This window comes from Protopterus annectens, chromosome 5.part0, assembly GCF_019279795.1.
Source record: "Protopterus annectens isolate FY-2018-M chromosome 5.part0, PAN1.0, whole genome shotgun sequence".
NCBI classification, from domain to species: Eukaryota; Metazoa; Chordata; order Ceratodontiformes; family Protopteridae; genus Protopterus; species Protopterus annectens.
This window is the reverse complement of record NC_056735.1, coordinates 356350044-356375553: the sequence shown is the minus strand read 5'-3', so window position 1 is coordinate 356375553 and position 25510 is coordinate 356350044. Positions and strand designations below refer to the sequence as shown.

At 39.3% G+C, this 25510-nt stretch overlaps 1 protein-coding gene across 1 annotated transcript in view; it reads left to right on the top strand.

The window, feature by feature from the left end:
* Positions 1 to 25510, top strand: part of MED14 (mediator complex subunit 14) — a 1872212-nt gene that overhangs the window by 1763909 nt on the left and 82793 nt on the right. Inside the window, exon 26 of the mRNA XM_044071834.1 lies at positions 387 to 512. Coding sequence (XP_043927769.1) covers positions 387 to 512 — 126 coding nt within the window. The remainder of the gene's footprint in view (positions 1 to 386; positions 513 to 25510) is intronic.

The window sequence follows — 25510 nt, the reverse complement described above, 5'->3', positions numbered from 1 at the left end:
GACAGTCGAACTTTTGAAAGTTCGATCATGTAATATAGACCCTCCAGCTTCCCCTACTGGTTGCACCTGCACCAGGTGCTGGTGCAGCCTCCCCTACTTGGCTGCACCAGCACCTGAATTGCTAATCAGTTAGAGATTGCCTGGGTCACAATCAGGACTTATTTTCCTCTGCAACACCAAACCACTTCATTTAAAGTATTTTAGCATCCATATTGGACAACTTCAGACATTATACCAGCAATGTGTTGGACGTTCAGCTAATCTTGATGTTTAGTGTTTGTAACATTTTGAATTATTTCCTACAGACTGTTTTACATTGTTTAGTTATATGTATTGAAAGGATTAATGTTAACTAACATCTGAATGATATATTTCTGTTTGTATAGTTTCCTGATCAGGCAACACAGCTGAAATGGAATGTTCAGTTCTGTTTAACAATTCCTCCAAGCGCCCCTCCAATTGCACCACCAGGAACACCAGCTGTTGTACTGAAGTCAAAAATGCTGTTTTTTGTAAGTATGGGTGATTATTTGCATTTTTGTTTGTTTTTTTAAACTGCATGCGTGTGTTGTATATATTTAGTTCTAACAGTGCTGACCTCGCTTGAGTGAATGTAACTGTTGCTTAAACATGACCGCTTGAGTCACTGTTTCAAAAACATACAAGCAAAATTATAGTGGTTGTATGCTAGTACTTAGTGCGTTATCCAATCTTGCACCTTCCTGGAAAAAGAACTGAAATTTCTTTGCACTGCATGTCAGTGATTGCTCTTTCTCTGAGATGAACTGACTTAAAACTGGAAATAGTAAAACATGGAGAATGCAGGTCCTTCATGTCGGTGCTGTGGGCTTTGCCTCTGAATACAATACAAAAAATTATTTTTATATGTTGCATTTGCTTGTAGTATTACAAGCTCAAGTATGTTGCAGGTATATATGTACTTTGTTTAACCAGGTGAGTGAAGTTATCCAGAGACCCTTTTCAGTCACAATGCAAACCAGATGTTACGAGTTGTTGCTGAGCTTTTGTCGTACTGGTTTGTATGTATTGAGATTTAGTGGAACCTACATGTTCAGAGCAAAATCATTTGTTATGTTGCTAAAATATGACTTTAGAGATAAAAGGTACTTGACAAGGTCTCAGTCATCATCTTTGTTTACTTTGCCTGTAGAACCGTTAGCCCAAGTCATCTGAATAGACTCAACCACTGGGGAAGGTTTTGCATTGGTGTGAAACATCAAGTTGTATTGTTTCCAAATTGTCCTTGTCATGCTTATTAAACCTGATGTGTGTTGCTTTATATTTTCTTGTTTGGATTAGCTGCTGTGTATTAGTATACATGTTAATTAAGACCCAGGTATTAAAATACTTTTCAGTCTTTCCAGCATACAGCAGATCATCTTTGGGGAGAGTCAGTGTAAGAGTAAATCATAAAATCTGTTTTTCTCATTTCTTGGAGAAATGTTCATCTTTCATTTTTCCAGAGGAATTTTTTTTTTCAGCATAGTTCAGTTTTCTTCAGTCATTAGTTCCTTTTTCGGCTTTTTTTGTCTGTCCATAGCTGTTATAACCATTATCCATGGCAAATTTATTAACCAGTACAAGTACAATAAGGAAATGGCCCCTATAAAGATTTCCATTCCCAATGTATTATTTGTTTGGGTATTGAATATACGGCTGTTTATTGTGATGTGTGTGGAAAATTTAATCAAGAAATGTAAGGAGTAAGAAACGGCATTGTTTTTAACTGAACAATGTGAAATCTTTAGAAAAGAAATCACAGAAAGCTGCTGCTTTGTCATAATGGGATAAAACCCTGACTACAGTCCAGCTGACCTGGGTTTGATTAGTGGCTTGGACGGATGAATGAGCAACAGGAAAGGATGGGCGTTATCATCCTGCAGGAGGTAGGCTTCTCCCATGTTGATCCCTAATGGAGCCTGGGGACACCACACTTGGTAGGCTTGCCTAGAAGAGAAGGATAGGGTGGAGCTAGATGAACTCTGGTAGAGGCAGGGCAATACATCACGTGTCTCCATTGTACGTCCACCTTTCAGGCATATCAGTAGGCTCACAAGGAATAGGGAGTAACATGGGTAGGCCAAAAAGACAAAACCTCCCAGCTGTTTATATGACATAATGACCCCCCCCCCCAGAACATCCTTAAATTCTTTGCTAGCCCCAGCGAAATTTACAGGCAGTGAATCAGGAATGATTGGCGTGACAGTAGACCCAACAAGGAAGGGGGGAACACCCTAGGACAGCTGTCAGTAAAGAAAAGCAGGGCAAAAAGAGAGCAAAAGAAAAAAAAAAAAAAACAGAAAAGAAATCTAAGAAGTATTTTATTGCGCTGGTAAAATCAGAAAAATTAAAAGAAAAAGCTGAGTCCGAGGAGGGCTGAATCTATTAAAACGTTGTCATACCATTCATATTCTGGGATTTCTCTGTGAGGTAGGCATTTTTTCTCACCACTTCCTAATGACAGAGACACAAAGTTAGTTGTTTGTGTTCATGGAACATTTGTAAATGCAGGCACCTAGAGGCTTTTTTGTTGTCAACAGTCGAAGAAACATTGGTGTTCCCAAACCATACTGAAAGTTAAGGAACTTTAGCTGCAGGTTTCCATTGTAGTAGTAGTAGTAGTAGAATCTTCTTTTGTGCATAAGGCTGTGCCTTAAATCAGTTAAAAGATATTGGCAGATGAGACTGGTATAGGCTCCCTCTAAGAAAGCCTTGAGACCATAGCTCTCAACTGTGACTCATATTTTTGGTCTGTTCCTCATAACATTTATTTTCTTGAAGATTGTTGTGGACTGAAGTCAGGGAACAATTCATGACATTCGAGTTTACTTCATATCCTTCAGAAAATGCATGCTGGTGCAACATTTGTTATTCCATCACTTGTTTTAAGTCCAATATTCAAAATCTGGCCCTATTTTTGAGTCTTTGTCCCAGCCCCCATATGTCTGCCTTTGTCCAGATTTCTTGTGCTAAGAGGTTGAAAGGTATAATTGGGATAGACAATATTCTCTTTTGGCAGCTGCATTAGGTGAGGATTCAGGGTTGAACCCTTCTCATGTCCTTTAGTGCCTTCAGCGGCTTTAGAAAAAAATAGAAATATCTTTTCCTGTTTGTTCAGAAAAGAGTGAGTGTTCCTTTTCAGCATACCATTTCTTCTCTTACTATACTGTTTCTGATCTTCAGTCTTCCCTCTCTCCCCCTTAAAGCATTAATTTTAATGATGCTGTATCATTATAGAAGAAAATTGTAACTGGCCTCTTAAACATTTGTCTTACAAAGAGGAAACCTTCACAAATGTTATAAGTTCATTAAATGATGAGGGAGGATCTTTCCTTTATTCAAAACATTCTAGGACTTCTAGAATAAATACTGACTCTGTCCTGACTTTTAGTTAGCTGCTTATAGAGAAGCTGATTTTGTTACACAATTTTGATGAGGCAAACTTTAGCTTTATTTCAATCTGAAATCTGATCTTGCTAACCTGGCTTGAACCTGTGACTTTTGATGCTTCATTTGCATCTCCAACAGTACCTCAAGGAGATGCATTTTTTTTTGTTTTTAGGAAATCAAAATTGTTGGGCTGATGTGACAAGAGAGTTCATATCTCCAGTACATTGGAATTGAGAGGTCCTGGTTATTTAGCACAAGTTATCCTAGTTGAACTTTGGATTGCCTCTAATGCACAGTGCTGCAGAAAATTCAAGGATTCTGAGGAGTGTTCAGTAGTTCTAATTAGGAACACTGCATTTGTAGGCCTTCAGGTATTATACTATACTTGTCAGACAGATTGTCCTGTTACTAGAGCTGCTACAACAAGCATCGTAATTTGCAGACATGCCTGGTTGTTATGAAATTTGCTTTACATAAAAAATAAAATCAGAAGCAATTGTCTCTTGTTCTCACTGTTAGTGTTTGGAAGAGAAAGAAAAAAATCAGGGACACAGTAACAAGGATTACTTTCTAGATGCCCCATCTTTCCACAGAAATCATCCTTATCCTAGAAGTTTGCAGAGATGACCAGTAACCTTCTCCTTCACATTGACTTAAAACATTACAAACTGTTGCACTAAAGAGATGAGTAAAATCTTTAGATTATCAGTTGTATTATCGTTTATAACATAGTTGTTTTCAGTTGGTAGGAAATAAGAATAACATTTACATTGTTCTTTTATTCATTTCTGTACTGCTATCTTCATTTTATGGGAGTTCCAAAAAGCTGACGGACATTTGTGTTAGTTTTCAGTGCTAGTGGAAGCTTTTATTTTCAAGCAGGTAGGCTTTCTCCTTTTGCAAAACCTGCAGTTGAAACAGTGCATTTAATTTGGAAGAATAAGGATTATCTTGTCTAATTTTATCCTAATACATTTTTATTAGGCAAAGAGTTGATGGATGTATAATTTTGCTAGTGGTTTATTTATGTTTCTGTAAAGCTAAGCTTGCCAGTTGTATTTCAGTATTGTTACTTTGCAGCTTTTTCTCTGTTATATGCTGGAATGTTTCTGTATTCACAAAGCACTGTTCTAGGTATCTTTTAAGTAGCTTGCAGAAGAAAGCAATATTGCCTTTAACATTTTATATCAGATGTACATAAACGTACATAAATATACACATACAGACATAAACAATTGTGTGCATTAAGTATTGTACAAGGATCAGTTTATTTGAGTAAAAAGGTTAGGTAAAAGCACCACAGGTTGTAAACAAATTGTACTAAAAAGAGAAAACTGGACATTTCATTATAATAAAATAAGAAGGATCCCCATCTTCAAACAGGAAGAAGAGTAGAAAGTCAGGTTTGAGAATGCAGATTTGTATACAGACCGTAGTCATTTAACTAGTGTCTCTGAAGCAAGTACACTCATTTTTCTTTAGTTAGGCAAGCCTTTAGAACCTTTTTGAATTCCGTTAAAGATCGTCTTTTTTTTTTTTTTTTTAACATCTAGGGGCAGGTATTTCCATGTGGCAGGACTAATTTTTTTTCACCTACCACAGTTTTAAAGGCATGTAAGATTTTGAAAATGATTCTAGAAGAAGTGTGGCATAGAGGCAACCATTTGAATTTTTACAAGACATAACAGAGATGGATATCCTCATCTGTCACGAGTGCAAACCTACTGATTCTATTTTAAATAGTTTGAGGGTTTTGTGTGTTGCAGGAATAGTGAAGGCACAGAATTGGTAGACAATATTCAAGTCTGAAAATCAGGACATATATTTGCAATAGAACTAAAAAAGTGAGGCATCTTATAGCAAAGTTTAATTTGAAATTTCACTTTGCTCATGACTTGGGCTGTATGAAAAGGATCAAGGGTTAGTCCTGATTATTTTTGTTTTGTAAAGTTAGGGATGAGATTATTGTTGTTTTCCTTGCAAATAATATGATTTAGGGTTGATAGTTTATGGGCAGGGGGTGGAGAACACCATGCCATTAGTTTTATTGGAAAAATCAAGAACTTGATATTTGCCCAGGTGCAAACTTGAGAGAAGTTTTTTTAACATTGAGGTGGTGGAAAACCGCAAGATTAGTCTTACTGGGATTAATCAAGAATTTATCATTTGCCTAGGCTATAAGTTGAGAAACTATTTTGTATATATATTTTTAAGACTGATGTCACAGACATCAGAGCTGCTAACAACTTGAGTCATCTGGGCCATAGTCAGGGCTTTCTCCTTCTTTGCCAAAGTGTAGGCTGCACATATCTTACAGTTTCTGTGTTAATATCATATTATCGTCAAATAAATGTTTATTTTGTGTCAGGCCATATATGAAATGTTAACATTCAGTAATGAACAGTGTGTATTAATTAATATATGATACCAGTATTCGGTGCACATAATTCAAATGTAGTACCAATTTTGCTGCATCATTCAAGTCTGAAAAAGGTAGTGCAGTTGTGTACTGGTACTTTACGATGATGTATTTGAGGGAAAGGTCACTGTAATGGTAAAGCTATCCTCCTACCCTTCCCCTTTGTGATATGAGGAAAATCTTGTAGCGTCTTATGGATATTAAGCAACCAAAAACTGCTTTAACAGTGTTTTCCATGCCACTGCTTTTTGTGGGAGGATTACATTGCTTGATTAAAATTCACTTTACTCCTTGTACAGTATTGCTGTGGTCCTTATAATTACAGTGTTGAACATGTCATTTTGTTTATGGTGGCTGAAGATTTAGAAGAAAGTGAAAATATTTCACATGTGCCAGTGAGGCTTAGCTAGACTAAATAATTTGCAATTTAAAGGAATATGTGTTTTTAATTCAAGATGCAGCTAATGCAAATATTTTTTTGTTTTATAATATTCATAAAAATTGTGTTTTTAGTTAATAGTAAAGGCTTAGCCTCATAAACTACTGCAGAATGCATTATTTTGCTAGATTTGAGGAGTATTGTCACTTTAATGGAAGGTCTGTGTTATACTACCTCTTACACTAAACTTTTTAATAAAGTAATATTATAGATTGCTTAGGTATATATTAATATCATTGATTATGTTTATATTTTGTATGTGTGTGTGTGTGTGTGTGTGTATATATATATATATATATATATATATATATATATATGTATTTATTTTATTTTACATTTGTTGACCGGGCTAGTCTAACTGGATACATGTCCATTTTCAGCAGAGGCCCGGGGAGAAAAGCTCCAACACACATACAATATGGAATGTTGAAACAGTCCGAGCTTAAGACAGCTGTTGTTAATAAAAATACAGTACTCATAGTGAGCATAACACAAGCAGTATAAGGTAATGTACAAAAGATGTAACTATATACATATATACAAAGATTTAAATTGCAATAACCTGGTCATTTGGCTCTTTAAGGATAAGTCTGTAAGGGGGAAGAGTATTCATTCGTATAAAGGAAGAAAGTTAGTCAGGGTTAGTGCAAGGGCATAACCAATGTGTACTGAGAAATAATTTTAGTTTCTGTTTAAAAAGTGTTAATCAAGATAGAGATAAGAGTTCAGTGGGTAGGAGATTCCAGTGCTTTCCAACAGTATTAGAGAACAGAGAGTCACCTGCCAAATTGTTGGATCTGCTAGTATAGATAAATAGTTTGTTTGAGGAGCGTAAATTTTTAAGATTGTTGTAAGGGGTAATGAGGTTAGTGAGTATTGGAGTGTTGGTGGGTTGATACAGGGTCTTATGGGCAATATCAAGCTGGTGAAATTGAAGCTGAGTTTGAAACTCTAGCCAACCTAGTTGCTTTAGATTAAGACAATGATGAGTTCTAAAAGGAGAGGCAGTAGCAAATCTGGCAATATTATTATAGGAGCTTGCCAGTTTGTTGGGGTTGTTATTAGAGAGATTAGTGTATATAGAAGAAGCATAGAGCAGAGTGGAGATTAGGTGAGTTCTGGCTATAGCAGTCCTGGCTAATGTTGTAAGAAAGGGTTTGATTCTATAGAGGGACCCCAGTTTCTTGTTGACTGTTTTCATTGTGTTGTTTATATGAGTATCGAAGTTAACCAGTAAGTGAGTTATAGCAGCTGATTAGTTGACCATAAGCAAAAGTCCATACACAAAGTTCAGTGGTTAAGTCAGCTTCCTCAGAAATTGAAAAACACACACTTTTTAAATTTCTGCGCTGGCTTTTTTTTTACTACAAAAATTTTAAAGGAACATTAACCCTTCTTAAAAAGTATAGTGAACAGCTTAACCACTAAATAAACTGTTTAAAATATACAGTTACATACAATGTTAAAAATTTAATTAAAATGCAATAGTTAAATAGAACAAGTAACCACAGGCTACAAGTCCAATGTAAAACAGGACAAAAACGTAACCACCATGCATTGTCAAACGACCACCACTGCTTTCATAAAATAGTCTTACAATACAAGTTACTATGTGTTTATTTAGTCAGTGTAGTACTGTTGCTGTTAAAATTTAGAACTAACCTAAAATAGTTTTAGACCCTATTTAGGTGTTGTAGCCTAGTCCTTTTAGTTTTGGCATGCTGATATGACTACAAAGACCAGTAGTGTTTTATCTAATGTAGGTCCATTGTTTTTGTAACTTTTAATTTCAAAATGCAAGCAATGTTGCAATGCTCATTCAACCCAATAAGAGTTGCCATTCCAGTTCTCTGTTTTCAAGAAACAGGGAAATTGGGCCCCCTCTTTCAAGGTTATTCACTTGATCTATAGCCAGTTTCTTTTTACCCATTTTATCACAGGTTCAAAACATCACTATGAGATCAAACAATGGAGGTGAGATGATAGGTAGTAGTTTTATTACTAATTTTAGTTTGGACTCAAGAGCTATTGAGCTTATTCTATACAAAAATTGGTATTTTATCACCAATGACGAACACCTTCTGGAAAAATCATCTATAGAAAAGGTAGCAATCTGAAAACAATTTTGGAAAGACCTACTGGTTCTGACTGGCCATTAAAGACCAAGGGCTGCTTTCAGTGTGGCAACTGTAATCACTGTCACTTAGTTAGGGCATCAAATTCTTTTACAATACGTGACAAGAAGTACAGTATTAAACAAAAACTTAATTGTGAATCGAGGTCAATAGTGTATTTGGCTACTTGCACTTGTTGCTCTGCCTTCTACGTGGGAAAATCTGACAGGAGATTACGCGATAGGGTATATGAACACTCCTATGCAATCAGGAAGAACAATAAAACTAATGCATTAGCTAAGCACATTGACAAACATCCAGGACACAACTTTCAGTTTTTGGCTATAGATCAAGTGAATAACCTTGAAAGAGGGGGCCCAATTTCCCTGTTTCTTGAAAACAGAGAACTGGAATGGCAACTCTTATTGGACGCATTTTCTTTCCCTGGGTTGAATGAGCATTGCAACATTGCTTGCATTTTGAAATTAAAAAGTTACAAACGGTGAAAAATATAAGGGGAAACAATGGACCTACATTAGATAAAACACTACTGGTCTACACACACCCACCTTTCTACGTTCTAAAGGAGTTTTTGTAGTCATATCAGCATGCCAAAACTAAAAAGGACTAGGCTACAACACCTAAATAGGGTCTAAAACTATTTTAGGGTAATTGCTGACACAAAACTAATGTCCTTAATTAAATTTTTAACATTGTATGTAACTGTATATTTTAAACAGTTTATTAAGAAGGGTTAATGTTCCTTTAAAATTTTGCAACAGTATCGAAGTTAAGATTGCTATCTATTGTTATACCTAAGAGTTTAGTGGCTGGGTCAGAAGATATGAGAGTGCCATTATTAGATACGAGTGTGAAATATACTGGGGTGGACTTACGGGTTGGAGTGAAAAGTAAAAGTTTAGTTTTTTGGGGGTTTAGGAGGAGGCAGTGGTTCAAAAACCATTGTTCTACTGTATTGAATGCTTTTTGGGTAAGGGACTGTAGTTCAGTTGGAGAAGTGGCTGAAGAGATTAGTGTGGAGTTGTCTGCATATTGAATACAGGTGGCTTGAGGAATAGCTGAGTGAAGGTCATTAATAAAAATGGAAAATAGGAGTGGGCCTAAAATGGAGCCCTGAGGAATACCAGGGGAAATGGGGAGGTGTATAGAAAGCTTATTATCCCATAGCACAGCCTGCTGTCTATTGTCTAAGTAAGATTTGAACCAATTTATTGTTAGGGGTTCAAGTGAAAGGGGTTTGAGTATATTTAAAAGTAGCTGGTGATTAACCATATTGAAAGCTTTAGATAAATCAATAAAGACTGCAGAGGAAAGAATATTGTTACGGTTTTTGTTAATGCAGTCTATGAAGGATAGCAGGGCAGTGATAGTACTGTGAAATGGTCTAAATCCATGTTGACAGTTGGCAAGTAAGTTATTTTGGAGTAGGTGGTTAAGTAGTTGCTTATGGATGCATTTCTCCATTATTTTTGCTAGAGGAGATAGTAGAGCTATAGGACGATAGTTTGAAAAGTCGTTAGAGTTCCCACCTTTATGTAGGGGGATGATGTGAGAGATTTTCCAGAGAGATGGGATAGTTCCTTCACTTATTGTTCTGTTAATCCGAATGGAAATGGGGTAGGCTATGGCTTTAGCTCCTTTTTGCAGGTATTCTGCTGATAGTTGGTCATCTGAGTGAGTGTTAGGTTTTAGTTTTTGGAGAGGGGAGCAAATGAAGGAAGTAGAAACTAGTTGTAACTGAAATGATGGAAGTGGGCTAGTAGTAGAAGTAGGCAGATTTGAGGAACCTGGAGATAGTTGACTAGCAAGAGTTTGTATGGCATCTGTAAAGAAAGAGTTAAAGGCATTAGCAGTTTGTGTGGGATTCTCAAGGTTAGTGACTATAATATATATATATATATATATATATATATATATATATATATATATATATATATATATATATGTATGTATGTGTGTGTGTGTTTGTATACATATACACACACACACACACACACAGTTGATTGCTAGCATTTTTATTGTACATTTTTTATTATACATTTATTGTGTTTTTATTCTTACAGCATAGCACATAGTCTTTCTATTACTATTATTGTATTTACATTGAACCACATAGCTGTACTTAAGATTTTCTGCTCTTTTTTTCAGAATACTTTATCCTCTTTATTTGGAAAGATAGCACACGTTTATTTAGTGTCAACACAGACTATAATATGATGTTCAATATAAAGTTCATTGCTGCAGTTGCATTCATTAATGTATGGGCGTTGGCTACAGGTAGATGGCCACCCTTCTGAACTGACTTCCAGAGCTTTTATACATCCTGTAATGGGGACTGAACTCCTCTCCTTGCTCATTAATTTGGTTTGATATATGGCTAAAAGGGTGAGCAACACGCAGTCTTATTGCCACATGAAGCAATAATTCATTAGTACAATTTTATACAAGTCCTTTCCATGAGAAATAATATGTTTTCTTTCAGAGAAATGTTAAGTACCCATTTTGGTAACTTCTTTTTTCCTTCAGAATTTGACTTGCTTTTTGCTGCTGTTGCTTTTGTAGTTCATGTTCATTGTAGTATATATTTTTTTCTGAACTCCATGACATCCCTAGAAAAAAGTCACTAATAACTGTGCATGTAGAAAACAAATTTTGCCTTATGCTTAAGGCCCACAGGGACTGCTGCAAGCACTGTGTGAGGTTTAATAAAAGGTCACTGACTGTTCTTGAACTGTAACCTCCAGTCCATTTTATTTTTTGAACATCCTTAAATTGCATTTTAAACAATGGCATAGGAACACACACATTCATAGAAAAAAAACATACCATAGTAACATTTTCATTATTATTTTCATGCAGTAAGTGCTTTTATTTTCTTTTTAACAATTATCATTGTTTTCAGCATTACATAAATTACTCAATCTGATGAGGTTTTTTTTTCATTCTTCCTCACGAATGGGTCTAGGATCCGATCGTTGGATCCAACTCGGCCACATATACAAGACTTCAGATCCAAAGTTTGAGCTCCTCCTCCTACCCATAATGCTGTGTTCCATCCCCAACTCCTCAGATCTTATTTGCCGCCATCGTGACAAGATGGCTCAAAGCTTAAGCAGTGAGAGTGAACTTCTTTTTCTATTTTATTGTTAAAGTTAACTAGTCTTTTTGCCTTATTAGTGATAGAATAAGCATTTCTTATTCTCCTCCACCCTCTGTTTAACTTACCGTATCTATGGCATTAGGGTTTTTGATCTCTAAATACTTTCCATTCCTTCTTGCCTTGAGGCCTTCTTGGCACTTCTTTCCTCTCTTTACCTGTATGTACAGACATATATATATATATATATATATATATATATATATATATATATATATATATATATAATATGCGTGTAGATATAGTATATGTGTATTTATGTGTATATATATATGTGTGTGTGTGTGTGTGTGTGTATATATATATATATATATATATATATATATATATGTATATATATCTATATATATATATATATATATATATATATATATATATATATAGAGGGGAGAGAAAGAGATATGTGTGTGTATGTGTGTGTGTATATATATATATATATATATATATATATATATATATATATATACACACACACACACACACACCTCCAACAAAAAGTGCGCGGTACATCAGTAGGTGCTTGGAATCCAATGTACATCCAATACACATGCCAAAACAATCCAGCACTCGAAATAAAAATTAAACAGCCATGGTGGAAAGAAGTTTATTAGGCTCGCCTGCCCAACACAAACACAGACCGGTATCCGGTTTCGCTCAAAGCGTCATCAGTGATGTTGATTGTTTTGGCATGTGTATTGGATATATATATATATATATATATATATATATATAAGAAATTTGTGTGTTTAAAGTTAATAGCTGTGGTTTAACTATCATTAATTAAGTAGTTTTCTGTGTAGCTTCTCCCCTCACAAGTGTCTGTTTTGCCTTAGTTTACTGCTTGTGTTATTGGAGGTGGACATAGTGTTTGAGAAAGGGAAAAAAAACACCAGTTTTAAGAAATGCACATCTTGTGGGCATAAGATCCCCAATTCTGATGCCCACAAGAAGTTCTTGTACTGTCTGGGGCCTGAGCATCTTAAATCCAACTGTGAGATATGCACCACATTTAACCTTAGAGCCTTTTCCAACCGGCATAACAAACTTGTACTGAAAGGCTTGCTTCCAGCTTCTTCTTGGCTCAACCCCCTCTAAAACTCCTCAAGTCTCCGGGGATTCTAAGAAAAGAGCCCTCCAAAAAAAGTCTCTGAAGGCTTTGTCGAAGCCTCCTGAAAAACCAAGGAAGACTTCGGATCTGATCCCTTTGAATTCGAAGACTGTTATGGCTATCTCAGATCCATGGGCCTCTTAGGATCTGACAGCTGTGATTAATATCCCCAGCTCTTCTGTACCACCCTCATCCTACTTGGATCGTAGACCCTCGGATCCGACAGCTAGAATCCAGTTGCTGGAGTTCGTATTGAAACCAGTTTCTAAAGCCTTGCCCTCACAATTACTTGTAACTGCAAAGAAACATTCTAGGCTTGCATCCTCAGCTTCATCCAGGTCTTCCAGGAGCTTGACAGAGGCAGATATGGACAGGATGATGAGATTTCTCAATGCTCAGATCCAGATGGGGGTCCTGCCAACTCCATTCCCTCTTGGATCCGTGAGTGCACCTGCCCAGCCAATACTATCTCCTCCTCCGGTTATACCTGTGGTCATGGAGTCTCAGGATCCAAGATCCCTCAGAGAGTTAGCATTGGATCCAAGGAAGCTCCATTTCTCGACTCCGGTGGCTCCCTGACCAGTCCTGTCCCGATACCATTGGATCAGGGTGGGTCTGAGATCCGGGAAGTCTGCTGCAGGTCTGAGGGGTTTGGTTCGGCTCCTACTTTGTCAGATCCATCCCTCCCTCTTGGTGCCTCAGCTGTTGACAACTTGAGTCTGATTGTCTCCGGAGGACTTGGATCTGGGATTGGCCCTGACCTCTCATACTTGGCTGCCTCGGTTTCGAGGAGGGGAGGAGAGATGTCTCCGCATCCGTCAGACTTTCAGGTAGTAGAAAGGGCTTTCTCTTTGCATAGAGGGCTGTGCTCTCATATCTTGGATCCTGCCCCTCGCCCTTCATTGGGTCTGAGCTCATCATTCCTGCTCCTCGAGGTCAACAGACTCTGTAAAGCCTCCACACTCATTTCCCCAGAGGGATCCCCCCTTCTTCTGACAACTCCCCCGAACTCCCCATAGAAGAGGTAACTTGTAAGAGGAGTCACATAAACTCCCCTACAGAGTCTTTTACGAAAGACACCGATTTTGATGAGGGAGAAGGATCCCACCGATTGCTACCTGATGATTTCTCCTTTGTGGACATCTTGGAAATCCTCAAACAGAAATGTGGCTGGTCTTCCCAAGCTCCTCTTCCCATGCTACTGGAGGCTTTCAGTACTGGCCCATCTACGTCTTGGGTGACACATCCCTCTGGCGAATGAACTTATTGATCTAGTTTCCCACTGAGCTTGGAAGGAATTGAACACTGTCAAGCCCATCCCCAAGTGCCCAGATAAATTCTTAGTTCCTCTTTCAGACAAACCCCACTAGAGCAAGGGAATCCAGGTTGATGCCTTAGTTGTGGTGGCAGCCCCTAAGAAGGATCTAACCAAGCAAAGCTCCTCTGCCCAAGCACTGAACAGCGAGTCCAGAGCAATAGATTTGGAAAGCACATGTACACCTCAGCCACATTCGCCTTGAGGTTGTTAAATTACCTGGCACATTTTAATCACCTGCAGAGAGATTTGATTAAAGAGCTTTCAGATTCTCTCACTGAGTCCGTATCTGTGGAGGATCTCAAGAAAGTTTCTCCTCAACTTTCTATTCTTTTGTCCATTGCCAATTCTTCGATGAGGATGATCTCCCATACAGCAGAGGGTAGCTCCCAGGCAGCCAGTTTAGGCATTGCCATTAGCAGACATGGATGAGGCTATGCAATTCTGCGGAACCCTTCAAGGCATCTTTTCATTAGTACATTATTCTGTCAGTCCTTTCCATGTGAAATAACATTTCGCTGAAAGAAAATTTATTAAGTACCCAATTTAGTAACTCTTTTTTTGTTTGTTTTTTCAGAATTTGACTTGCTTTTTGCTGCTGTATTGCAGTTGCTTTTGTAGTTAATGCTCACTGTAGCATATTTTTATCTGAATTCCATAACATCAGTAGAAAAAAATCACTAATAACTGTGCATGTGGAAAACAAATTCTGCCTAATGCTCAAGGCCCACAAGGACTGTTGCAAGCAGTGTATGAGGTTTAATAAAATGTCACTGACTGTTCTTCATTGAACTGTAACCTCCAGTCCTTTTTTATTTTTTGAACATCTTTATTCAGCTATGTTTTAAACAATGGCATAGGTACACACACATTAATAGAAAAGAAAACATACCATAGTAACATTTTCATCATTATTTTCATGCAGAAAGTGTATGTTTTCTTTTTAACAATTGTCTTCAACATTGCATAAATTATTCAATTTCTCCCATTCCCTTAAACTTTACTCCTCCACCTGAACATTGTTCTGCATGTATTTTTCCCACAAATTGCGTTTAGTTCTGTGCAGTTTTTTTTTATATACAGCCTCTTCTTCTTTCAGCTATTTTCATTAAGGGTCGCCACAGTGGATCATCTGTTTCCATTTCTTCCTGTCCCCTGCATCTTGCTGTGTCACACCAGCCACCTGCATGTCCTCTCTCACCACATGCATAAACCTTATCTTAGGCCTTCCTCTTTTCATCTTACCTGGCAGCTCCATCCTTCGCATCCATTTCCTAATATACCTAGCATCCCTCCTCAGCACATTTCCAAACTAATGCAATCTCACCTCTCTAGCTTTGTCTCCAAACTGTTCAACCTGAGCTGACCCTCTAATATACTGATTCCTAATTCTGTCCATCCTCCTCACACCTAATGCAAATCCTAACATTTTAACTCTGCCATCTCCAGCTCTGTCTCCTGCCATTTTGTCAATACCAGTGTATCCAACCCATGTAACATAGCTGGTCTCACTACCCTATTGTAGACCTTCCCTTTCATTCTTACTGCTACCCATCTGTCACAAATCACTCCTGACACTCTTCACCACCCACTCCACCCTGCTTGTATTCTCTTCTTCACCTCTCTTCCACATTCACCATTACTCTGAACTGTTAATCCCAAGTATTTAAACTCCTCCACCTTCGCCAACTCTACCCTCTGCAAACTCACCATTCTTTTATCCTCTCTGTCATTCACACACACATATTCTGTCTTGGTCCTGCTGACCTTCATTCCTCTCATCTCTAGAGGGTATCTCCAGCTCTCCAGGGTCTCCTCAACCTGTTCCCTACTCTCACTGGAGATCACAGTGTCATCCGCAGACATGATTGTCCACGGGGACTCCTGTCTGATCTTGTCTGTCAACCTATCCATCACCATTGCAAATAAGAAAGGGCTGAGAGCTGACACTTGATGTAATCCCACCTCCACCTTAAAAGCATCCGTCACTCCTACAGCAGACCTCACTACTGTCACACTGCCTTCATACATATCCTGTACCACTTTTACATACTTCTCTGCCAAACCGACTTCCTCATACAGTACCACAACTCCTCTCTAGACACTCTGTCATATGCTTTCTCTAAGTTTACAAAGACACAATGCAACTCCTCCTGACATTCTCTGTACTTCTCCATCAACACTTTCAGAGCAAACATTGCATCTGTAGTGCTCTTTCACAGCATGAAATCATACTCACTAGTAATCACCTCCCTTCTTATCCTAGCTTCCACTCTTCTTTCCCATAACCTCATGCTGTAAGTGATCAATTTTATCCCTCTGCAGTTACTACAGCTCTGCACATCACCCTTATTCCTAAAAATCAGTACCAAAACATTTCTTCTCCACTCCTCACACATCCTGTCACTTTCCAAGATTTCATTAAACAATCTGGTTAAAATCTCCACTGCCATCTCTCCTAAATACCTCCATGCTTCCACAGGTATGTCATCTGGACCAATAGCCTTTCCATAGCTGTCCTTACTTCCTCCTTGCTAATCCGTTGCACTTCCTGATTCACTATCCCCACATCATCGAACCTTCTCTGTTTCTCATTCTCTTCATTCGTCAGCCCTTCAGAGTACTCTTTCCATCTGCTCAACACACACTCCTCACTTGTGAGTATGTTTCCCTCATTATCCTTTATCACCTGTACCTGCTGCACATTTTTCCCAGCTCAGTCCCTCTTTCTAGCCAATTGGTACAGGTCCTTTTCTCCCACCTTAGTGTCCAACCTTTCGTACAACTCTTCATACGTCTTACCCTTAGCCACTTTTCTCTCTGCCATATGCCTCATCTCCTTATACTCGTGTTTACTTTCGGATTCTCTCTGACAGTCCCACTTCTTCTTTGCCATCCTCTTTCTCTGTATACTCTCCTATACTTCCTTGTTCCACCACCTGGTCTCCTTGTCCTCCTTCCGATGTCCAGATGTCACACCAAGCACCTTCCTAGCTGTCTCCCTTACCAACTCTGCTGTAGTTATTCAACTATTCAGTAAGTCTTCACTGCCACCCAGTGCCTCTATTGACTCTTCCCTGAACTCCACCTCACAATCCCCCTTTTTTAGTTTCCACCATTTGGGCCTTGGCACTGCCTTCACACTCCTCTTCTTGATCACCAACACCATCCTATGCTGCCTAACTACACTTTCCCCTATCACCACTTTACAGTCTCCAGTCTCCTTCAGACTGGTCCTCCTACATAGAGTATAATCCACCTGTGTGCATCTTCCTCCACTCTGGTACATCACCCTATGCTCCTCCCTCTTATTAAAATATGTATTCACCACAGCCATGTCCATCCGTTTGGCAAAATCCACTGCCATCTGACCTTCTACATTCCTCTCCTTAACACCATACCTACACATCACTTCCTCATCCCCTCTGTTCCATTCACCAACATGCTCAATGAAATCTGCTCCAGTCACCACTCTCTCACCCTTGGATACACTCACCACCACTTCATCCAACTCGCTCCAAAATTTTTCTTTTTCATCCATCGCAAACCCAGCTTGCAGAGCATATGCAATAACAACATTCATCATCACACCATCAATTTCCAGCTTTATAAATACCACTCTATCTGACATTCTTTTCACCCCCAAAGCACTCTTGGCATACTGTTCCTTCAGGATAACCTCTACCCCATTTCTCCTGCCATCCACACCATGATAGAACAATTTGAACCTGCCTCCGATACACCTGACCTTACCTCCCCTTCCATCTGGTCTCTTGCACACACGGTATATCAACCTTCCTTCTCTCCATCATATCAGCTAGCTCTCCCCCTAAACCAGTCATACTGCCAACATTCAAAGTCCCTACCCTCACTACCACACTCCTAACCTTCCTCCTCTCTTACTGACTTTGGGCATGCCTTTCCCCTTTTTTTTTCTCCTTTTCCGTTTGCCAACAGTAGCCCAATTTCCACCAACACCCTGTTGGCTAACAATACTGGTGGCGGTCATTGTTAACCCAGGCTTCGACTGCTCCTGTGTGGAAATCTGTATTGTTGTCTGCATATGTCATTTGGCAAAAGTTTTGCACCAGATGCCCTTCCTGACGTAACCCTCCCCATTTATCAGGGCTTGGGACCAGCATGAAGAAATGCACTGACTTGTGCATCCCCAGTGGCTGGGTTGTTCCCACAATAGCATTAAGCTTAGTAAGATCTTACTGTGTCTAGGCAGTTCAAATCCTATGTCCCAGTTCGAAAGAACAATTTCCTTAGTTATGACTCTTTGTGCCCCCAATATTTCTGACAAAGTACTCTGTAGAAATTTTTTTTTCTTAAATCTTGACAATTTGTTGCATTCACAAAAAACAGTGTTCTTAATTACCTCGCTCTTCCCATTACTCCTCCAGTTTTTGCTGTCTACCTGAGGAAGAATTCTCTGAAGTCTGCTTGTGGTATAAAAATGCATATGCAATCACTTCCTAGCAAAAATATTAAGCCTTCTGGACTGAAGTTACGTACTTGGGAGTGATACATATGTCCCCCCAGTGTTCCTTTGTAAATTGCCTTTCCAGTCTCTTTCAGACCTCCCTGATTGATTTAGTTGTCATGACATATTTTAAATGCCCTACTAATTATCCCTTTTTTAACAGCAGCTTCTGTTCTAGAATCAAGAAAAAAAATTTGCCATACTGGTCTTATTCTTAACACTTCTCTGTTCCCTAATGTGTGTCTATACTCTTATCAGCCCCTGGTAGGGAAAGGTGTCTGTATCCTGCAGTCCAAATTTCTTCTTGACCTTATCCCCTTTGTTGCCTTTCCCTCTCTAGTTATTTGCTCCCAGTAACTTTGCCAATTTTCCCCAGTAAATTCTCACTCCCTCTTGACCATTTTCTGCATCAACACCTGCATTCATCCCTATTGGTGAAATCTCCTTTCTCCATTCCTGCGTTGGCTTATTTCTTATAATAATTTGTTACTTTATGAATATAATCTGTAGGGTTATTACTCTCTTTAAGGACCTGCATCAAAAATCATATTCTCTCCTTATCTTTCAAACTTCCCGTGTTTCACGATCCTACTTTTCCGTTTGATTTATAACCTTCTAATTTTGTTACGTATATGACCGTTAACTGTTTGGCTCTTAAGTATTCTTTCAAATCAGGTAATCTTAGACCACCTTGTTGTAAATCACTGGTCTTTCTTAATCACAACAGTCCCTTGGCACTGGTGAAAAATGTGACCTCAAAGCCCAGCAAGAAAACCTTCATTTGATCAAACATGTAAGATATCAATGAAAAAGTAGTTCAGACAAAGGAAAATGAAAATGGTTGAAAACAAATATAAAGGAACCATCAGGCAGAGAGTAAGAAACCAAAGTGACCACACAAGCACAACTAAGACCATGGGGCATCAGTTCCATTGAAATGCTTCTTTGTCTACCACGTTCCCACAGTCTAGTCTTATGACTTTGTCCCCACCTGTCTTAATCTGTTTGGAGACAGACAGTGGAATTCCCCCCATTTATGGTTGAATGCCAGTTCCTAGAGCCCTGTGATAGGACAGCTGTCCTGTGTAAATTTTAGCTTTTTCTACAGCATCTCTTTTCACGTTTTCCCACAAGTTGTTCTGAATTTCTAAAGTCTCCAGAGTACCATTCCTTTGGGTCATGCATGCCTGTTTTTTAACAAATGCTTGCTTGCTTGGAAGAGCCTCCAGTTTTGATGCCACAAGGATGATGAGGACTAGATGCTTGCCTTACCAGCACGTAACCCAGCCTGTATTGTATTACTTTTGGTTGTAAAATATTTGCAAAGGAATACAGGGCACAGGATTAGCCAAAAGGAGGAAAGAAAGAAAGTTACACTACCCAAAGTTTATCACATTCAGACTTGGATGAATAAGACTAAACACATTTACAGAGATCTCCTAATTGTTAAGATATGATACAGATTACATTGACACCATTATTGTCAGGCTGCTATCTAGATGATGTCTTCATAAAAGCCTTGAAACTTATGTAGGGGTATGTCAGGTGACGAATGGAAGAGGGCTTGGAGTGCCTAGACCTCTTGAATAATCCTGTTTTCCCATTTCTTCACCACAATTTGCATGTTTGTTGACCTTCCCTTGGCTTTTTGGACTTGAAGGTTCTGCCTTTTGTTTCTGAGTACATCTACCCCAGTGTCTGCATTACAGTATTAAGTTAGTTGAATCCATGAACTGGCAAGCTTTATGGTGCCAAGTGTAGGTGGTACTGACAAGATGCTCTCAGCCTGTAATATGTCTTTGTTTCCCCACAGGGCTTACTTCCCCCACCAGGCGTGCACCCCTTTCACGTCATACCATGTGAGCCATGGCTTGACATGTAGCTCCTCGTTTTTGGGAGACAACTGAAAGTGGTTCAGCATAAATGGAGATGCACAAGCTGCATTGATGTTAAGCTTTGGCTTAGTAATGATTACGCAGTTCATGAAGTTGAGATCTCCTGGACCAAGACAGAGTGCTGGCATCAGTGGAGATCCCCTGTCCATCTAATCGATTGGCCTTGCTTTTTTGGGTGGTTGACAGCATGAGCAAAACTGTTTGTCTTTCCAATCATAAAACACTTTCTTTTGAAGAATCTGACTTAACTGCATGATTTTTTTTTGCCGCTAAGCTGGCCTCTTTGTGGACTGTTTCATCTGCCTCTGTAAGCCCAAAAGGTTTTTGCAGCACTTGCATGATGTGTTCAGCTTGAACTTGTAATATTCGGGAGACTGACTTTCTGAAACTGGTTTTCCTGATAAGCAGGTTTGCTCTACCTGCATCCTTGAGGCTTACCCAACAGGATTAATTCTGACTGGTATTTATGTACTTGGCCCAGTGTTTTACCAGGTCATAACGTGCTGCTTTAAGTACTAGGGTTGGTTTCATCTGATTTAAAGGAGGTTGTGACTGCCTTGATTTTGAAGAACTGAAATTTAGCTCTTGACAATTACTGCATCATCTCTAACTTTCCTTTATTGGAAAGGTTATACAGAACGTTGTTTGCTTACAGCACGAATCATGTAAACATGTTCATGATCTGTTTCAGTCCACTTTCTGCACCAGGCTCAATACTGAATGACTATTGTGTCTTCAGTGCACTTCTAATGGCAAAGATCAAAAATATTATTTTGTTATGGTGCCCCTTGATCTTTGTCCTGCATTTGACACGGTAAATCATGATATTCATTTTGATTAGCTATAACCCTATGATGGAACTGCAGATTATGTCCTCAGATGGTTTGCTTCCTTTGTTGTAGGATGTTTTCAGTGGATTATTTCGGGGATAAATTTATCTGTTCATCTTGTTATATCTGGACTTCTTTGGGGGTTCTGTATTTGGTCTCTCTATTTTTCTCACTGCCCTTTTTTAATTTGTAGATTTGTTAACCAGAGTAGAGTGGTTATCTCCTTTGACTGTTTTCAGGTTCAACCCAGGTGAAAAAAAGAACAAGACAATTGCATGAAGAGCAAGAGTATACAAAAAGAGACAGGCAAATTGCATTGTATAAGAACTAATCAAAGCAAATTGAAAGAATGTATAACACAGGTTAGAATTTCTAACACAGTAGTGCTATGTAAATGTTAGGTCCTCAGTTGAAATTATCTTCCTTGGAGATAAAGAGCTCAAAGCAAGGCAATGCCTTTATAAGTTAATTTGCTGTTTTGTTGGATGTCTGATAGAGAGTGGAGGCAAATAGAGTCGGTGATATACCTTTGCAACGACATTTATTGTTGAAGAGATGGGCTTTTAATTCTTTACTGAATGTGAGGAAGGAGATCACTTTTCTTATCTGTGTAAGAATAGCTTCCCACACTTTAAGGGCCATGACAAAGGAAGTGTTCACTTTACTTTAAATTGGTGAACGGCATGAGAACGAGATTCTTCTAGCAATGTATGGGAAGTGTTCCATATTGCTGAGATTTAAGCGTCATGGAGCCAAGGAAGGAGAGTGGTTCTTTGCGTGATTGGTGAGGGTGGTGCAGTGGTCTATCTGGGGGGGGGGGGTTGAATCTACCATTGTTATTGGAGATGGATTGGAGTATAGAAGAAGGGGAAGCCTTGAGAGTGCTGTTAGGCATGATGTGCCGTTTAGTGAGCACATCATGGTATCAGGTGCAAACAGAAGCTTTTTCTGATTTGCTCAAAATGGATATCACTTTCATTACAAAATGTTGCTATTCAGGCTTTCCTCAGGGCCCAGAGTCTGTATCTTCATAAAGGTATTGGCTATGGGGGCTAAAGCCTTACAGGAGATGGGTACCCTGGCTCAGGGGACGTTTTTCATCATTGTAGAGTTAGGCACCTTTCAGCATCGGTCGTTCCTTCCTCTGCAAGGAAGGTCATTGGCCTCCTGGCTGAAGACAAAAGGCAGACACCAAGCTGAAACTCTGCTTTGCCTTCTGGTCTTGATGATAGCCACAGCCCTTGCTGTGCTATTTACATACATAATGTAAGCATTGTAGTGGATTGTCAGATGGAAGTAGTATCCAAGGCATTGTTTGTGTCTGGGCCGTGAAGTGGTAGGCAGTCCACACCAATCCTCTGGTGGGTCTTGCATTTCTACAGGTGATCCCATCACAGGCCCTTGCTGATGGATGCTTCATTTATTGGCTGAGGGGCTCACTTAGCCTCCAAAACTGTTTAGGGCTTGTGGTCACCATGGAGAAGAGGCTCTACATTAGTCATGTACATTGTAGCATACAACAGTGCACTGGCCCGAGTGCCTTCAATAAACAAATTATTTTTGGGGCCTCCTCATATGTTAGGCAACCAGTCCATCATATGGTATCTAAATAAGCAAGACGTTAGAAGATCTTACCCCATTTGCAGGAAAGCTGTGTTGCACCACAGACAGGGGCATCATTCTCTAGTGGTTCAAATCCTTGGGGAAATGAACAAGCTTGTGACTGCCTTGAGCTGGATCTCCTCTTCTTGCCTGGAAATGTAGATTCAGACACTGTTTGAACAGGATCTTCCAGAACTGTTACATTCTAGATATTGAGCTATTTGACAGCCAGGGAGTTGCTTTCTGTCCACTTTTTGCTCAGTGCAGCAGGGCAAGCGGGGAAGTAGCATTGGATTAAGTCCCCTCTGCCATGGTAAAGGGCAACTCCTGCTTATGCTGTTTCGCCATTCTTATTGATTCCATATTTCATTGCATAGTTCAAGGAAGAATGACCAGTATTCATTATCTTTAGCCACAGTGACTGAGAGGGAAGTAGCATCAGACTCTGCATGCCCTAGCAGTACTGAAACCCTGTCAGTTCTAGCCAAGGATGACCCACAGGTGGGCAAATAACCATCTCTATAAGAGGACTCTGCTTCTTGTATAGTTCCCCTTGTTTGTCTTGGTTTGTGAGGAGAGGTTTTCACATTGCTGTCCATTTTTTAGGCTTTATACCTTATGTGAAAAAGGTTCTCAATTTTGTTATAGCTGTACGCTGTACCACCCAAGTTGGTTAGCCTGTAGCTGTTTCTGACCTACCAAAGACAGCTGTATGAGCCAGATCTCAGTTATTCAACTGTCTCAGTGACTGTATCATCTGTTTCTGCACTCCATGACTCATTGGGGGGGGGAAGGGCTAGGACTGTAGCTTAACAGCTGCTTACCTAACTGTGTTCTTAAGAGAGACCTGATATCTGTCCCTCATGAGGGACTTACCCTTGTCCCTGAAACACAGTTGCATGTCTGCCATTTGTTCCTGCTAGGTCATCAGTATTGAAGGTCTTTTCTCTGAAAACTTTAATCCTGGTGACCATCATCTCTGCAAATCACATTTCAGATCTCCATGTCATGTACAGAGTACCAAATCTGGTCTTTCATAAGCATGGGTTATCCTTTAGGACATTCCACACATAATTTTGAGGGTAGTTTCAGTGGTTTGCGAGAATCTTTCTTGTACTTCCATGTTTTCTTTGTAGTTGCAGGAACCAGGTGAAAGAGTGCACTTGATACTTTTGATTTGTACCATGAGCTAAGGTGATCCCTGAGAGACGAGGGTACATGTGTTTAGCAATATGAGGTTGTTGTTTATCTTGTCTTCTTTGGGAAGAGAAGGGATTGTTGTTATCTAGCAAACACTTTCCAAGTATAGTAGCTGCGTTATTTTTGGCATCAGTTGACCATTTGTCCCATTGTCAAATACTGTGATGAAAATTAACTCCACCAATCAAATGGCTCTCTCATCTACTTTCTTCAGGAATGTCTATATTTCGTAGGTTTTTGCTATGGCCACATGACACTTAAGTACCTTCACCAATAAGTATTGTCTTTACCAAGAGTCAGGGAAGTGGCCCACTGGTGAAAGTCCATTCTTCAGAATTCAGTCATCTAATCCTCTGCCTTACCCTTTAGCACTTCTTTGGATGAATCCTAGCTTAAGGGCCATTAAGGATGGTTTTCATAGTTAGATATAATAGATATTCCTGTGTCATTAGTAGATCTCCTTAGTGATCCCTACTTGATCATTGGGAATCTCCTCCTTCCATCCCCATGCAGATGAACAGTTTTTTCAGTCATCTGCAGCAGCTGTGGGTATTTCTTGTAAGTTAGGCAAGCATATGATTTTATTTTTGCTTGTATATTTGACACCAAGTTATTAAACATTGTTTCTTGATTGGCAGCTTCCTGTTGTCTAGAAGGTAGCCTGACAGGCTTTTAGGATAGTGAATTTAATGTAGCTTTAAGCCATTACTTCAAAGAGTTTATTTGCATTGATCACAAAAGTAATTGTCTCAGAATGTGGAACTTTTGCATTCCAGATTCTAATTGGTTGAGGAAACCTGCTCACCAGCGTGGGTAGGTGGGGGTCAGTCACATTGTGGCTGTTGATATTAGAGCCTGCCTGGATCAATCTTCCATCGGGCTGTTCATTGTGTATTCAGTTGCTGCATTTAGGGCAGATCTCTTGAGGATTGGATGTTGTCTTTCTGTTTGTGGCTGCAAAGGGAGGAAAATGATCCAAGGCAGCTGGAGCCAGTGAAGACACTCAGACATTTGAAGAGTTCAGAAATGTTATCTAATCCCAGGGGATGAGGATGGCAAGGGTTTCCAAGGAACTCGCCAATTTCACCAAGAACATAATCGACTTTGAAAAAGATTTCTTAGCCAGAGGTTAGAACCAAAGACTCATTAAAGAAATCTTCAACCCAGTAATCACCAGTAAAACCAACCGACTTTCCCACCCTTCACAACAACAGCAACCCAACCCTACAAAGAATGACTAAACATGGAGACAAAAACAAACAGGCTATCAGTTTCATTGTGCCCTACTCTACAGATCTCCGTGAACTCAAGAGAACCATAAAGGAGAATTGGGTCATTGTGAATGAAAACAGTACACTCAGCACAATCCTTCCAATGGAATCTAGCTTTACTGTCAGGAGAAACCGAAACATGTGAGACTTTGTTGAGAATATTACATCGCTGTGCTTATCAGAACTATCCATTGGGGCCTTCCCATGCAGACCACCATTTTTCAACTGGTGCCAATGTATGG